This window comes from Crinia signifera, chromosome 6 (assembly GCF_055691185.1).
Source record: "Crinia signifera chromosome 6, ASM5569118v1, whole genome shotgun sequence".
Lineage (NCBI taxonomy): Eukaryota > Metazoa > Chordata > Amphibia > Anura > Myobatrachidae > Crinia > Crinia signifera.
The window spans coordinates 169,738,478-169,755,276 of record NC_139222.1 but is presented as its reverse complement, the minus strand read 5'-3'; the positions used below and the strand labels follow the sequence as shown (position 1 = coordinate 169,755,276).

The window sequence follows — 16,799 nt, the reverse complement described above, 5'->3', positions numbered from 1 at the left end:
ACACAGGGACGGTGTAAGGCTTCTAAGCACCCTAGGGAAAATTTCAACCTACTGCCCCCCCCCCCGGTACTTGTGTAGTTTCACGGCGACAATATGGTGTCGTGCGTCTGGGTCCCCTTGCAGGGCTTGCTTTGCTCGCCCACGCTGCGGGCTCGGTGGCTCGCTACGCTCGCCACGCTATTTAAAATCAACTCCATGCCAACATGGATAGTGGAGGTATGAACTATCCATGTTGGCATGGAGTTAAGTTACTTTTTTTAACATAGTTTGTGGCGAGCGTAGAACCCAGAAGTAGCACGGCGCCATGCTTTCACGCCGTGAAACTACACAAGTACCCCCCTCCACACACACACACACACACACACACATCCATACTGCCACCAATATCCTCTCTCCAACCCCTTAAGGCATACTTGCATAACTTTCTGGAATGGCAGGGAGGCTCGTAAAAATCCCCCGGGAAGGTGGGTAATTCCCCACTTTCACTTGAGGTCTCCTTTTGCAGAGACCTCAGAGTACAAAGAGGAGGGGGCAGCAAAGTAGGGAAGTATGCCTCAAGGGAAAGTATGTAGGTGAGGTCTTAGAGGTTCCACAGCAGCCACCTGCTTTAAGTACAACAAGGATCCTCATAGACATCCGTGATATTTTGATAGGCAGACTTGGTGACCCCCCCAGAGCCTGGATTCCTAGGCAGATGTCTAAAGCTGCCTAATGGTAAAAGTTGGCATTGGGTGCGCAATATGATAAGGGGGGACATTTACTAATATGAAAAACCTAAAAAGTCGTATTCGTATTTCACCTACGACCGAGTACGAATGTTTACGAATGTAAGTGTTGTAGATAAAGTCGTGTTTCGGGCTGTCATTCACTATATAGTCGTATTTGAAAAAATCGTAAAATTCGATGTCGTAGCCATGCGTAGGTTTTTTTAGAACTTTTTCGTGGTTTGGAAAAATCGTAGATTGAAATACGAATGTCGTAGAAACTGTCGTGGGCAAACTATGATATTCTACGAATAGTCGTGAAATGAAATACGAAAATTCGTATTTTATTCCACATGCGTCACTACGAAAATGAAACCAGATTCGTGATTGGTGTTTTTTTTTTACACTTGGGAGGGCTCTCACAGCCATATATAAGTCGTGGGGGCGCCAAAACTCCTTGTGGGTGTACAAATTTTTTGGGTTGGAAGGAAACTATCAGCGCTACTATGGTTGGAGTTCGCCTGTCCTGGGTAATGGGATAAATCCCCTTTTTATCCCTGAACAACAGATATATACTTTTTTTTTTCTAGGCGCTCTCCTCACGGATGCATTAATTTTTCGGGGGTCAATATATTTCCCCTTCTCTCCACTTATCAAAAAATTCAAAAGGTGGGAATAATACTTCCCTTTTACTGGATATTCTTGTTCTGGTCTTCTTCCTTTCTCCCACTCTCGTTTTCCTTTGGAGTTCTCGAGATGTCGACGTATATGGTGGGAGAAAAAATATATAAAGGACCAATGTGTGAATCAATTATTTAAAATGATGGTGTGAGCAGTTTATACGGAGATAAAACTCCTTCTTTTGTTTTCAAGGTCGAGTACTGCGTACCCCAACTCACTCGAAAGCATATACAGGTCGAGTATCCCGTATCCGAGTATCCGTTATCCGAATTATTCCGAAATACGGACATTCCAGAAAGTGAAAAAAAAAATTTTTTTTGCTAAAAACTCACTGGGGACATTTGTAACAGCATCACTGGGGACATGATATGTAACTGGCACTATATATGTGCAAGACAATGATTGCTTGGCATTCAAATTCAGTGCTGAGATAGTACACACATTTTGTTTCACGTTTTGAAACCTTGTTTTTTGAACAATTAAAATATATTTGTGTGTATTTTATGTGGTAATAAAATATATTTGTGTGTATATTATGTGTTTATACAGCATACATGCAAGATACTTCAAAATACATCATTGAAATATTAAAATATTCCGAAATACGGAATAATCCGTTATCCAAAATTCTCCTGGTCCCGAGCATTTTGGATACGGGATACTCAACCTGTATTTAAACACTCATCAAGGTATCTTTTATCACTGGGTTGCGTACCCGTACTCACGATGTAAATGTGATGGAAACACATATAATGGTTTCTTTCTCCAGATTTTAGTGCAGAAAACTTTATTCAAATATACAAGTTGATAAAAAAATCCAGGGTGCAGGAAATGTCAATTTCAGCATCAACACAGGTTTCCAAGGGTCCGGACCTGGGACCTGCGTGGATGACTGATCTTACACTTACCTACTCCTCTGGGTATCACACTAGTGCAGGGACAACATGTTTCGAGGATTGTACCTCTTCCTCAGGTTCCTGTGGGTGTAGTTTGGAGTGTGTAGGAGAGAGGTGCAGTGGAGAGTTGTTAGGTGAGGTGAGGTGAGGTATTGTGCTAATTGATTTCTGAGTGTGTATTGTTGTGGAAGTTGTCTTGTGCTATTGTTTGTCTTGTCCCTTAAAAAGTTTGTGATTGTTTTGAGTATAATTTCTGTCCAAAAGTTGCTATTTGTGGGTGTTTGTGTGAGTGAGTGTGTGTGTGTGTTTGAGGGAAGGAGTAGGAGTGTGTTTTGTGTTGTTTGTATTTACTTTATTGTGTGTTTTTGAAGTTTGTGGTGATGTCTGAGAGTGGTGACAGTTTAATGGAGATGGGTGAGGTTGAGGAGGTGGCTGCTGTGATGGTGGGTGATGAGGAGCTGGAGGAGGAGGAGGAGGAGGAATATGTGGCTGAGGAAGGTGAGGGTGAGGATGAAGATGATTACGATGTGCCTGTTGACCCCCCTGCTGCCTCTCAGACGGGGAGAAAGAAGGCATCTTCAGAGAATCCTGGCAAGAAGATGCCAATGTTCAGGCCTGCTGAAAGCACTGCCCTTGTCAACACTATAATTAAGTATAAGGACCCACTATTTTTCAAGCCAGTGTCGGCATCACGGAAGGCAGCTATATAGAGGCAGGTTGTGGAAGCGGTCAATGCGCATGGAAGCGTTGTCCGTGATTTTGCAAACTGCAAAAAACGCTTCTATGACATTCGCCGGCTAGTGAAGGAGAAACTAACAAAAGAGGCAAAATATCGACGGAAATATGGGGCCAATGTCCCATCACGCATCGAATGGAAAAACTATGAACGTGCAATGGCAACTCTGATCCCGCAGGAAGTCCTAACGCCACCTGGTGCGCTTGATACCGATGCACATCATGCTGGTGAGTAGTGGTCATTGCTGTCATTGTAGAATGCTAGAAAATGTAAAATGCAGCATCACACATACAGTAACTGACATTGTTTACTCACCAATGAGGCACGCACCCATTTCATTATTATTGTAATGTACACATGCAATCAACATCACATGGTTTAGTTGTTTGCATAACACTTTTTATGTACACATTTGGTCGACACAAACAGTATGTTGACATGTGAAGGTAATTACTTGGAATGCACACATGTTTAGTGTATTGGGTAATTGTATAGCACACACTGTTTGCATTACAACACAATAGCACATGTTTGGTGTGCACAAACACTGCAAACCACAAGACCTCACAGTCATGTCCTTCCACTGTTATAATTTTGTGTTATTCAACCTCACTATAACTTAGCAAAATGGATATTCTCTTTGCCAAAATAGATTCACTTCAGGGTGACAGATGTAACTTGTGCAGAGATCATTCGATTTGGGTGTGGAACTTCAAAGTGAGATCTATATTGCTATGTAACCATAAAGCACACAGTATTGTCCCTGCACAGAAAAGCAATCGCTGAGCTCAATATCATTATCTGTGCACAAGTAACATCTGCCCCACCTGCAGTGCACATGGTTTCCTCCATGTAAAAAGTTTTATTGTTGTGTAAAGTGAAGTCCATAATGCTTCAACACATTGGTTGTTTTTTTAATGTCTATGTTAAAATATATAAACATACATGCATGTCCTGCTCATGGTGTGTTTTTCAATGTAACTTTGCAATATGGAACCTGTTCACATGTGTTAAACTAATTGATATTTATGTTTGTGTGTGCATTTTTGTATGCACTCTTTCTGTTTATATTTTAGGATTGTGTCTGTGATTAGAGGAATTGTTGTGCTAGCAACGGCAATTTGGTGTTGGGCAAAAATATATTGCAAGGTTTTTGTAAAAAATGTACATGCACCTTCAAACATGCATGAATATTGTGTTGAAATTGTGAGCCATTCATGTGTGTTATGCATGTGCAAACATCATGTATATTTTAAAAATCTTATCCAGTTTAAAAAAACTTTTCAGCACATTATTGTACTGCTCTTGTAATGAAGGTGTCATGTTTGTGTGTTGTTGTACGTCATCTCTGATTTCATAGTGGTTGCTCATTGTGATGCTAATGATGTTGTGTTGTGGTTGTGTATTTCTCATCACAGAACCCCGTCGAAAAAAACAAAGGACAGGAACTCCTTCTGCCTCACCACTGTCTGGACACCAACATATGGGCACCCATAAGTCTAAAGAGAAACAACAACACACATCCCGTGGTGTTTCAACTCGCCTACGACCGCCACAACATCAAACTAGTTCTGCTTCTGTGGGTGAAGATGAGCCGGATTATTGTGCTGATGACACAGGCATGTATTCAAATAGTGCCATTGTCACTTTATATTCTCTATGTGGCCCACATTATGTAAGGCTCAAAAGTTGAGAAATGGAGACATATAAAAAGCCAGCCAATCCGCTACTGTGTCACATACTGTGTTAGTAAAATGTATAAATGATTAGGATTGTCGTCCTTTACATGTTTCCACTTGTGATTAGTACATCTTCTTCCATGTCTCTCTTGCTCTCTGCCTGTCTGTGTATTTCAATAAACTGATGTTTCTCTTCTTATCTCTTTACAGCATCTCGTCCTGCAGCAAGACGTTCAGTCCCCTCGAGAACTCCCAGGACATCAGCCACAATTTCAGAAGAGCAAGGCCAGGATGATGTCTTCAATGTGGACTCAGGTGTGCTTTCCCATAAATCCCTTATCTCTTTCCTCTCTCTCTCTTTATCTCTCTCTCTTTATCTCTCTGTCTCTCTTTCAATAAACTGATGTTTCTCTTCTTATCTCTTTACAGCATCTCGTCCTGCAGCAAGACGTTCAGTCCCCTCGAAAACTCCCAGGACATCAGCCACAATTTCAGAAGAGCAAGGCCAGGATGATGTCTTCAATGTGGACTCAGGTGTGCTTTCCCATAAATCCCTTATCTCTTTCCTCTCTCTCTCTTTATCTCTCTCTCTCTTTATCTCTCTGTGGCCCTTATTCTGGTCTGTGCGGTACGGCCCGCGTGCGGCCGTACCGCCGATGTTTTCGCTCTGCACATGCGCAGAGGTCATTCTGCGCATGTGCAGGGGAATTCGCCGCACAAAAATTTCATACGCCGCAAAGGGGGCGTATAGGGGCGTGAGGGGCTTCATACCCTCATTTCCCTATGCATACGCCCCGCGTTTCATGGGCGTTCCCATGCAAACGCGGGGCGTATGCATGGTAATGAGGCTATGACGCCAGTGATGGGGGCGGAAAGCTGACATCGCCGGATGTCAGTTCTCCGCCCCCATACAAGCTTTCACACGGACGATTGTCCGTGTGGTCTCAGCTTGCGGGAGCTGGTGGGGCGTGCGGCCCTGCCTTCGATGGTCGCAGACCATTGAATGCAGGGGGCAGCTCCCACCATGGTGGAGGCGTACGCCCCACCATTTTCATGCGGATCGCCAGCCGTCCGTGTACGGACGGCCGTGGCGATCCGTATTGTGGGCGGGGATTGGTTTGTGCGGCCGGAGCACCGTATGCGGCTCCGGCCGCACAGATCTGAATAAGGGCCTGTCTCTCTTTCAATAAACTGATGGTTCTCTTCTTATCTCTTTACAGCATCTCGTCCTGCAGCAAAACGCTCAGTACCCACAAAAAGTCACATGACTTCTGCATCTACTGCATTGGAAGTGACACATGTTGATTTATTTAATGTGGATACAGGTGTGTTTTATAATGTAGTTATGCACACATTATTAGGTACATTAGCTCTGTGTTGCTCTATATTGGTAAAATAAATTGTGTTTTAACAAAAATACAGCATCTCCTGTGGGAAATCTGACAGCACCTTTACGCCCTCAGAGGAGGTCATCACCCACTTCAGTGGACCTTACTCCTGGAAATTTCTTTGATGTTGAAATGGGTAATAATTTGTGCTCTCAAGTGGACACATTTCAAAGTGTTTATATGTGTGTGTATATGTTTCTTTCTCTCTATCATATATACATACATACATACATCTCACATTTTCATGTTTCTTTTTTAAGTCAATGTATGTTAATTGTAATATTTTGATATGCACAGCATCATGTACTGCTGCTGGTTCTGGCCGTTTAAAAAAGGCTACTGCAACGGCAACTGTGTCAGTCGCCCCGCGGGACAGTGATGATGATCTTATTACAGGTACATATTGTGACATATTGATGACAAATACAAATGACAAGTCTTAAAGTGCAAACAATAATTTATTTCAATGTCTTTTTACCATTTAGCAACTGCATGTGACACACAGTCTACAGCACCACTTGGCCCAATGAAGATCCGTCCACCTGTCCTCACACCACCACGCCACCTTACTCTGCCACAAGACACACATGAAGGTAACAATACTGTATGTAATGGTGCTCATAACACCTACCATGACCCTCTCCAGGAGGAACACAATGCTACTTTACTGCACTCCCATCTCATGTCTGATTACAACTGTGTGCAATACCATAATTTGTGTTGTTGCTACTTCAGCACAGGTGATGGGAATCATACATCAATAGGGAAGTGCATGAACATAACATTATGCCCCTCCTGTAGTGGACAATGTGTACAGATTGGGTTATTGTATGGTGTGTATGCTTGTGCAATATAGGTGCCTACACACACACAGATATTATGTATGATGTATATGTTGAACAACAAATGCATGGCAATTATGCTACCAGATGAGAATTCAAAATTTAGCCATGTACTCAATGTTAAAGGTACACAATTTATCTTTCGTACATATGTCATCAAGCAAACGGTGTAAAATAATTTGTCTGTCTGAACACTTGTTCAAAGCGTGGGCAACAATTATTGCACTTGTCATTTCCACCCATACATTCCCAGATTTATGTTCCAATCACATACATCAAACATAACATCTGTAAGTGTCTACTCAAAATAACTCCCTTGCCATCACATAACCAAATCTCTGCTAAAAAGATTCAATTGTAATTAATGGTTCCCCTCACCTAATTTGATACAGGCTTGTTTGGCCAGTCCATCAGTGCTGCAGCTGACATCATTACATAATTACTGGGAAAGTCCAGAGTGTTTTTGCTTTTCAGCCAGGATTTAGCCATTTCTCATACATTGATTATTTTATTAGACACACTTCCTGTATTTGGAATTGACCATGTAATGAGCAAATGTAATCACTAATAATACTGTGTGGGTCACTAATCATTTTTAAATAATCACAGGTTAAACAACATACATTAATGATTAAGTGAGTGTGTGCTTTATGTGGGCTTTGGGTGCAGCAGGCTCATTGGTGCACAACCAAATGTCTTTGTTGCTGAACTCTGTACTAATTGCCATAACAATTCACCAAACACATGTGCAGTGCAGATGGGTCAGATGTAACATGTATAGAAACATATGGATTTGTTCGAGTTTTGTTGCTGGGAATCATATGCAGAGTAAATGTTTGTGGATTAGAGGCAACAGCAATTTACATTTCAGTGCCCACACACCCCAGGCAAATGTAACTTGCTGCACATGTGACAAGCCAGAACTGGAGTACCCCTTTTTGTGTCACAGAATCATTGGTGGCCAATGCTGCCTAAAAATACACAGGATTTTGGAGGGTTGCTAGGCAGCTACCCCGCAGCAGCACGGAGGACAGGAGGGGACTTTAGGACTTGGCAAGGTGCTGGGAGAGAAGCAGGAAGTTAGAGCCCTGCTGTTGCTGGGCAGATTTGAGTGTAACAAGTGTGTGCTGTGTGCAGTGAGAGGAGCCAGGAAGGAGAGAGAGGGAGAGCCCCTGCTGTGTAATGAGTGAGCAGGAGGACTGAGCTGAGAGAGAGATCCCAAGCGGAGCAGCATGTGGGGAGTGTTCTGCGGTGACCAGCGTCTGCAGGGAGAAGGTGCCCAGACTGACAGTAGGGACCAGAGAGAGAGGACCACAGCATTGTTTGGCAGCATAAGGGCAGGAGGCCTGTGCCTCACAGCAGTAACAGGAACAGCAGGGAGCCAGCAGAGTGTTGCAGCACATGGAGTCGTGACTGGCAGAAGTCAGCAACAGGAGCTGGCAACCAAGCCTCAGGTACCCTGACACTGCCCCACTCACACTTGCCACCCACCATTACCCCAGGAACTGTCATGCTATGCCCACACTGACAAGCCCTTGCCCCTGTTTCAATTAGGGCCTGTACTTCCCAAGTCCTAGTCCTGTGATCACAGCCTGAAGGCTGACTGGGCCATTTATTGGAAACCTTTTATTTGAGTTACACGCAGTATTGGACACCCTTTGCCTTGGATTACAAATTCTGCATTACAGTAGTTGCTACTTCAATTACGGTGCACCTAGGCCCAACAGGTACCTTCTGCTATTGTAGAACTGCGCAGTTCAGGGACTTATTCTTTGGTATCTGGACACTTACTGTTATTAACACAAGGTATAATCTGTGGCATATTACTGTCATTTATTTAAATGTGATTGCAAGTCATTTGATTGATGGTTAGAATTATTTGCAATGTGGTCCTAGTGCTATTGGTGACGCAGTATACCGTGCGAATTGCGGCCTGCAGAGGTTACAGATGGCACCATCGCGCACGGTATCCTCTTCATAGGACATTATTATTGTTTGTCTTTCATTGCATTGATTGTTGGAAACAGTATATTGCACTTATTATTGCAGTGTATTGTGTGAGGTGTGGCCTACAAATGCCACAGTGACCCCATTGTGCACAATATCATACAGGAGAATTGTCTTTATATGTATCTTTTTGCCAATTATTGCATTCCAGTGTCATTGTTATTGAATTGTTTAACCCCTTTCATAGCGGTGATTCTTGATCCCTCCTGCCGTAAATTAAATTATTTTGATCACCGTCCTCATGTGTGGCGACCATTCTGTGTGGTTGTTTTGGGGTATTACCATCCCAGGGTGCCTTTGTCCCTCCGCCCTCTGAATTGCAGGCGAGTGTAGCAGGCAGGTCGCAGCCAAGCAGTACCAAAAGGAAAACAGAACCATCAGGTAACGATCACACACCTGTACCCCGTCTGATATCATCACACTTGGCGTCTACGAACAGGACCGGACAACATGTCGGAACCCCAAACTCCAGCCAGGTCAGGCCGAAGACTGCTACCAACACCACCCAGAGGAAATAATGCACCCATGGCGATGGCGGCACCGATCACAATGCCATACTATTTTGGTGCAGCATGGATGCCTACGTACTCGGGAAACACACGTACTCAAGGTACAAGTACTTCCAAAAAATTCCGGGACAGGATGAAATCAACTTTTGAATTGTACAATCTGAGTGGGAAACAGAGAATAGAGATCCTGATGGCACAGCTAAAAGGTTCTGCCCTGAGAGAAGTCAAGTCGTGGTCCAAGGATGAAAAATCGACGGTAGACAAAATATTCGGGAAACTTGCGAAGATCTTCGACTCAAAGACTATATCGGCAGTGAAATGTAGACTGTACTCTAGGAAACAGAAACCGGGTGAAACGCTGCGCGACTTTGCGCTGGGCCTGCACGAGGCCATGAAGGCTGTACAGGCACTAGACCCTCGAGAGATACAACAAGCCGATGAAATCCTCATAGGACTCTTTGTAGAAGGTGCACGGGAAGAAAGTATCCGCGCCCAACTCCGAATGTTGGAGCGGCAGGAAAGAGGCTGCACATTCACCGAGCTCAAAGAGTCAGCTCTGCAAATACTGGAACGGGACCTGAATGTCGACGCTGAGGACGTGGAAGAGGAAGATGTGGAGGGCCACTACGAAGTCGGACACCAGGGGGCTAGTGGAAAGAGAGAAGCGGTTCTCCAAGAATCACAAACCCCAGCAGGCCCAGATCCATTGGCTGTCATCAACAGTAAGCTCACCGAGCTGGCCTTAGGCCTCGCCCAAATGGGGCAAAGGCTGGAACAGAGTGAAGCCAGACACAATGAATGGCATGCACGAAGAGATAGAGGAGGCCGACCTTGGTGGAGTGCGGCTGGAGGAACAGGAAGAAGCTCAACCGATCAATTCAACAAAGAGGTCAGGCCGATATGCCAACAGAGCAGACATATCGAAAGAAATTGTCATCAGGACATTTTAAATGAGGAGGACCGACCCTCGGAAAGAAACCCGCCACTAAGTCCGCGAGAGCTCATGCAAAATCAGACCACAGCGAGAATATCACCTGACACTGAGGATCAGCGAGTCAGAGCAAGAAAGTTGACCGGACAGGTATTGTGGTTCAGTGTAGCATGTGGCTATGGCTTCATAAGGGCAGACAATAGGAGAACCATATATGTGCACTATACTGGCATCCAGAAGACCCCTAGGAACAAATACTTCCGAAGCCTAGGAAACGGAGAATGGGTTGAATTTGAACTGACCAATGGAAAAAGAGGCATCAAGGCGACTAATGTAACAGGCCCCGGTGGTGCTGCAGTGAGAGGCAGCACATACGTGACAAACCGCAGTGAAGGTCGACGCTTCGCGCAACACTGCAATGATCCATACAGGCACCAGCTGCATGGTCAACACAGCCAGAGAGAAAGAGGACTACCGGATGTTCATGGCAAAATTGACCGACCTAGCACCAATCCTCCCCAGGGTGATCAGACGCCACGACCACCGGAACCCAAAGTCTCAATACAAAAGGAACGGCTAGAAACAAGCGAGAGACCAGACATACGGGGTAAGAGTGAGGCAGTGCAACAGTGCCATGAAAATGCAATTAAACCACAGTGTCCTCCAGAGCACATTAGGCCACCGTCTCAACCTAATGTCCCTGCAGAAACCCCAAGGGAAGCAAAGAAGGCCAAGGCCCAGCCTAAAGAAGAGAGGCCTGGAGCCGAACACGAGTACACCCCAAGAATGGGAGATACAGGTGACCAGGCAGATGCTAGTACCGCTGAACGGAAGAGATGCCCTGAAGTTGTGGCACACATGCCTGTGACAAAGAAAATAGAACCATTGGAACCCAAAAGCCCAGAGGCAGCTATGCCACCGCCCAAAGCAGAGGCCACTACGGAATTCACAAACACAGCTGAAAAGTCTGAGACCCGTCCCAGAGAAGAAAAACCTAGTGATGACCAGGAGTGTAGGGCGATTACAGGAGAAGAATTCCTGTGCTTGATACAACAGGCCATCAACCGGTCCAGAAAAAGTGGAAAAGAGGAATCACGTGCTCCATGCCGAACGCATGCAGTGATTTAAGTTGCAGTCAAAGAACATGAGAGAAGACTTGCCTGAGGCGGAGGGGCAGGGAATCCATGGGGGACATGCCTCTGCACAACCCAGGCCCCATAGTTGACAGGCTTTTACCAGGCTTAGGTAACCCGCCCTGAATGTAAATGTGTTAATGTTATGCCAAAATGTAAAGATGTTTCACAGATTAAAGGTAATGTGACCTTTTAATGTTTTGTTTCTAAATAAGAGACTGTACCAGTACTTTTGTTTCTTAAGCCATAATGCCCGCGGACGGGCATTCTTCTAGCGGGGAGGCATGTGACAAGCCAGAACTGGAGTACCCCTTTTTGTGTCACAGAATCATTGGTGGCCAATGCTGCCTAAAAATACACAGGATTTTGGAGGGTTGCTAGGCAGCTACCCCGCAGCAGCACGGAGGACAGGAGGGGACTTTAGGACTTGGCAAGGTGCTGGGAGAGAAGCAGGAAGTTAGAGCCCTGCTGTTGCTGGGCAGATTTGAGTGTAACAAGTGTGTGCTGTGTGCAGTGAGAGGAGCCAGGAAGGAGAGAGAGGGAGAGCCCCTGCTGTGTAATGAGTGAGCAGGAGGACTGAGCTGAGAGAGAGATCCCAAGCGGAGCAGCATGTGGGGAGTGTTCTGCGGTGACCAGCGTCTGCAGGGAGAAGGTGCCCAGACTGACAGTAGGGACCAGAGAGAGAGGACCACAGCATTGTTTGGCAGCATAAGGGCAGGAGGCCTGTGCCTCACAGCAGTAACAGGAACAGCAGGGAGCCAGCAGAGTGTTGCAGCACATGGAGTCGTGACTGGCAGAAGTCAGCAACAGGAGCTGGCAACCAAGCCTCAGGTACCCTGACACTGCCCCACTCACACTTGCCACCCACCATTACCCCAGGAACTGTCATGCTATGCCCACACTGACAAGCCCTTGCCCCTGTTTCAATTAGGGCCTGTACTTCCCAAGTCCTAGTCCTGTGATCACAGCCTGAAGGCTGACTGGGCCATTTATTGGAAACCTTTTATTTGAGTTACACGCAGTATTGGACACCCTTTGCCTTGGATTACAAATTCTGCATTACAGTAGTTGCTACTTCAATTACGGTGCACCTAGGCCCAACAGGTACCTTCTGCTATTGTAGAACTGCGCAGTTCAGGGACTTATTCTTTGGTATCTGGACACTTACTGTTATTAACACAAGGTATAATCTGTGGCATATTACTGTCATTTATTTAAATGTGATTGCAAGTCATTTGATTGATGGTTAGAATTATTTGCAATGTGGTCCTAGTGCTATTGGTGACGCAGTATACCGTGCGAATTGCGGCCTGCAGAGGTTACAGATGGCACCATCGCGCACGGTATCCTCTTCATAGGACATTATTATTGTTTGTCTTTCATTGCATTGATTGTTGGAAACAGTATATTGCACTTATTATTGCAGTGTATTGTGTGAGGTGTGGCCTACAAATGCCACAGTGACCCCATTGTGCACAATATCATACAGGAGAATTGTCTTTATATGTATCTTTTTGCCAATTATTGCATTCCAGTGTCATTGTTATTGAATTGTTTAACCCCTTTCATAGCGGTGATTCTTGATCCCTCCTGCCGTAAATTAAATTATTTTGATCACCGTCCTCATGTGTGGCGACCATTCTGTGTGGTTGTTTTGGGGTATTACCATCCCAGGGTGCCTTTGTCCCTCCGCCCTCTGAATTGCAGGCGAGTGTAGCAGGCAGGTCGCAGCCAAGCAGTACCAAAAGGAAAACAGAACCATCAGGTAACGATCACACACCTGTACCCCGTCTGATATCATCACACACATGTTACATGTGGCCCACCTGCACTGCACATGCTTCTAGCCATGTATGTCAAAATTGTCAACTACACTCACATTGAATGAAAGGCAATAGTGCTAATCTCACTGAAAGTACAATTTTATATCAAAAATGTTACCTCAACACAGCTGGCAGCACAGCATGTTTCCCAACATGACTGTCATTCTGCTTGCCTAATGGGCCATTTTGGCAAAACGACACTTTAATTTGAATACAACATAAGGATCTTATACCACACCCCCTTTAAATGTTCACTCACCCTTATCAATGTGTAATAGTGCCCAATCACACTTAAGGTGCATACACACTGTACAATTTTTATGACCAATTTAGTTGAAAGACATTTCCATTGAACCCAGTGTCCTGGACGAAAGATACTGACAACAAGCAAATTACGAATGATGATGCGCATACCCGCCAATTGTTTATCACGATTGTTTGTCAACTGTGCGTGCAGCTCAATTTGAATATCTTGCAAAAAGAGCCTATAAACTGTAGCTAGAACTTTCGTCTGTTGTCCATATTTTTCTTCAACATCTTTCATCCAGGACACTGGGTTCAATGGAAATGTCTTTCAACCAAATTGGTCAACAAAATTGTACAGTGTGTATGCACCCTAACTCATTTCCCAACAATTTGTAAGTATGTTAGAAATTTTGTATGTGTGTGGGATGGGACTAAAAATTTGAATGATATGTGCTGTCCGTCCATCCAGATTGTTCATATTAAAATGTGCTTAAGTGTAAAAAAGTGTACATACATACTGAAATTTGTAGTATTACACCAGGTGTAGGTGTGATTTTCACATGTGTGATGTTAGGTATATAGTATACATCATCTGTTTACTTATCAGTGTCACATATTTGGCGACAAGTACAAATTGGCTAACACAAGTGACTTATTGAGATGAGGTATTTGTACTGGATATATGAAATATGGCAGTGTACTAATAGTCATGTTATGGCTCTTTATTATAGGTGTTGTCATTCCTGAGGATGATGCCAACAGAGATATAGAAGAGGAGCCGCCCTACAGGCAGCATTTGCGGCAAATGACCCCATCAACTCCACCCACCCAAAGGCTACGTAGCCCACAATTAACCTTCAGCCCAACACCGGTGTCGGGTGGCCCTATTGCTGATTTTTTTGAGAACTGGGGTGCACAACAAGGGCGATGTGAGGCAGCATTCACGCAGCAAGCACAGAACAGCGAAAAAATTTACCTTGAGACAGCACGCATCGCAAAAACCATGACAGGGTATTGTCTAATCGCTGTGCCCAATTATCCCCCCACAAATGACATAACTCTCTTGTTGGATAAAATTGGCCACAGCAGCCATCTTTATTGAAACAATACCATTTTTAACAATAACCCAAAACATTCCCACGGAAGGTGGTCCCCGAGGCCCTCAAATATATATATCCACACCTCTAAGCACTTCCAGGAGTTGTTACCCCCAGCCGATAGCGATTGGCTCGAGGGCACCAATTGTCAACACCCAGTGCTCATTAATTAGCCTCACCCAGGGGAGTCCAGCCCCCTCATGGGGCCCTCCCCGCCGCATAATTAAGCCTCAATGCCACCAACCTCGAGGACCCCCCTCCGCACAGGCCACTGTGACAAAAGACAACCTATCAATAATTCTTCCTAAAAATTATAAAATTAGGGAGGGTGGGTGGGAGCTGTTCAGAAAAATCTCCCAGTGACCCCTATTTCCTGCCTGCACCCTGCTTATATACCCTTACTACACCCTGTTAAGCCCCTCCCCCTATGACCCTCTCCTTAGACACCCCTTCTATGACTGTCCAGCTAGTCAGCTCCCTACAAACCCTGTCAGGGGAGCCTACCCCCAGGCTTTGCCTCCAGTCCGGCTCCTACATGACAGGGTATTGTCTAATCGCTGTGCCCAATTATCCCCCCACAAATGACATAACTCTCTTGTTGGATAAAATTGGCCACAGCAGCCATCTTTATTGAAACAATACCATTTTTAACAATAACCCAAAACATTCCCACGGAAGGTGGTCCCCGAGGCCCTCAAATATATATATCCACACCTCTAAGCACTTCCAGGAGTTGTTACCCCCAGCCGATAGCGATTGGCTCGAGGGCACCAATTGTCAACACCCAGTGCTCATTAATTAGCCTCACCCAGGGGAGTCCAGCCCCCTCATGGGGCCCTCCCCGCCGCATAATTAAGCCTCAATGCCACCAACCTCGAGGACCCCCCTCCGCCACCAAGCACGGGGTTAAGCCCTTGACCCCGGGCGACCCCCCCCACATCCGGAACGCTGTTTCTATTCCTTCCTGTAGTCCCAAGGACCAAACATCGATCCCTACAGCGTTCAAATGTACACCGTCTCCTCTCCAAAAAGCACCGGCACCAGACTCAAGTTCCTTGTGCCTCACCACCACCGCGCCGTTTCTAGCCATAAAACGCCCAATTGCCCTGTTGACTTTTATCCGTGCCTTATTGATCTTGTCAGCCGACCTTGCATCCCTCCAATAACGGCGCGGCACAATATCCGACCAAACTGTGATCACCTCTGGAAACATTGCCCATAAACGTAGGAGATCAAACTTGATATCCCGTATCAACTCCCTAAATGGTCTGCTCCCAAGGTCATTCCCTCCCACGTGCAACACTAATATGTCGGGAGCCCTATCGAGCCGAACAAAACGGTGAAATTCCTGTAACATTCCACTCCATACCATACCGGGCTTCCCCAGCCAGCGAACCACTGCCTCCTCTCTATCCAAACCTAGCTGGCGGCCGTTCGGTCTGACATCAGCCCGCAAAGCTCCCCAAAAGACATATGAATGTCCTAAAATCCAAATCAGGCACGGGGGATGCCCTAAAACTAGAAAGAACACAATCAGCCTCAACCATCCCCTAAACGAACATATGAACGAAAACGAGACGATTCCCATCGCCCAATGCGCTTAATCAGCTCATCTCCCAAACCCATCCTAGCAGCCTCAGTTGCGGCCCCGATGCGGAAAGAGTGACCCGCGTATTCCTCCCCCTTGAGGCCCAACGTCCGCAGGACTGCTCTAAACACGCTTGTGAACTGGAACCGTGATAAAAAGGACCCATTCGCATGCATCAGCAAAGGATCCCTTTCTCTGCCCACTCTGACTTCCTTAAATAACCTTAGCCGTGCCACCGGGCACATATCCGAGCCTAGTACAGAGAAAAGAACCACCTTCTTCCCCCTCCCTAATTGATCCGTCTTAGACCTCCTTACCACTAGCTCCACCCTATCCGAGTATAAATCCACATCCTCCCCTAACAAACCTCCCGGCCTGGAGACGCTTGGACTCACGAGTTCACCAATCCGCAGTGCCCCGAAGAAGGCAAGCGAAAAGGCTACCCCGAACAACCTTTCCTCGACATTGGAACTACAGACCTCACCCAACTTCCTGCCCATATTCTGCAACAACTGGAAGGACACCGGCCTTCTCTGATC

The 16,799-nt window shown here is 45.6% G+C and overlaps 1 protein-coding gene across 1 annotated transcript; it reads left to right on the top strand.

Annotated features, from left to right (window-relative positions):
- The first annotated feature begins 7,842 nt into the window (after positions 1-7,842).
- LOC146008612 (uncharacterized) lies at positions 7,843-14,996 on the top strand. The gene is made up of 2 exons (XM_083148086.1): positions 7,843-12,337; positions 14,307-14,996. The coding sequence occupies exon 1, from the start codon at positions 9,384-9,386 to the stop codon at positions 11,499-11,501; it is 2,118 nt and encodes a 705-aa protein (XP_083004212.1). The 5' UTR covers positions 7,843-9,383; the 3' UTR covers positions 11,502-12,337; positions 14,307-14,996.
- The last annotated feature ends 1,803 nt before the right edge of the window (positions 14,997-16,799 follow it).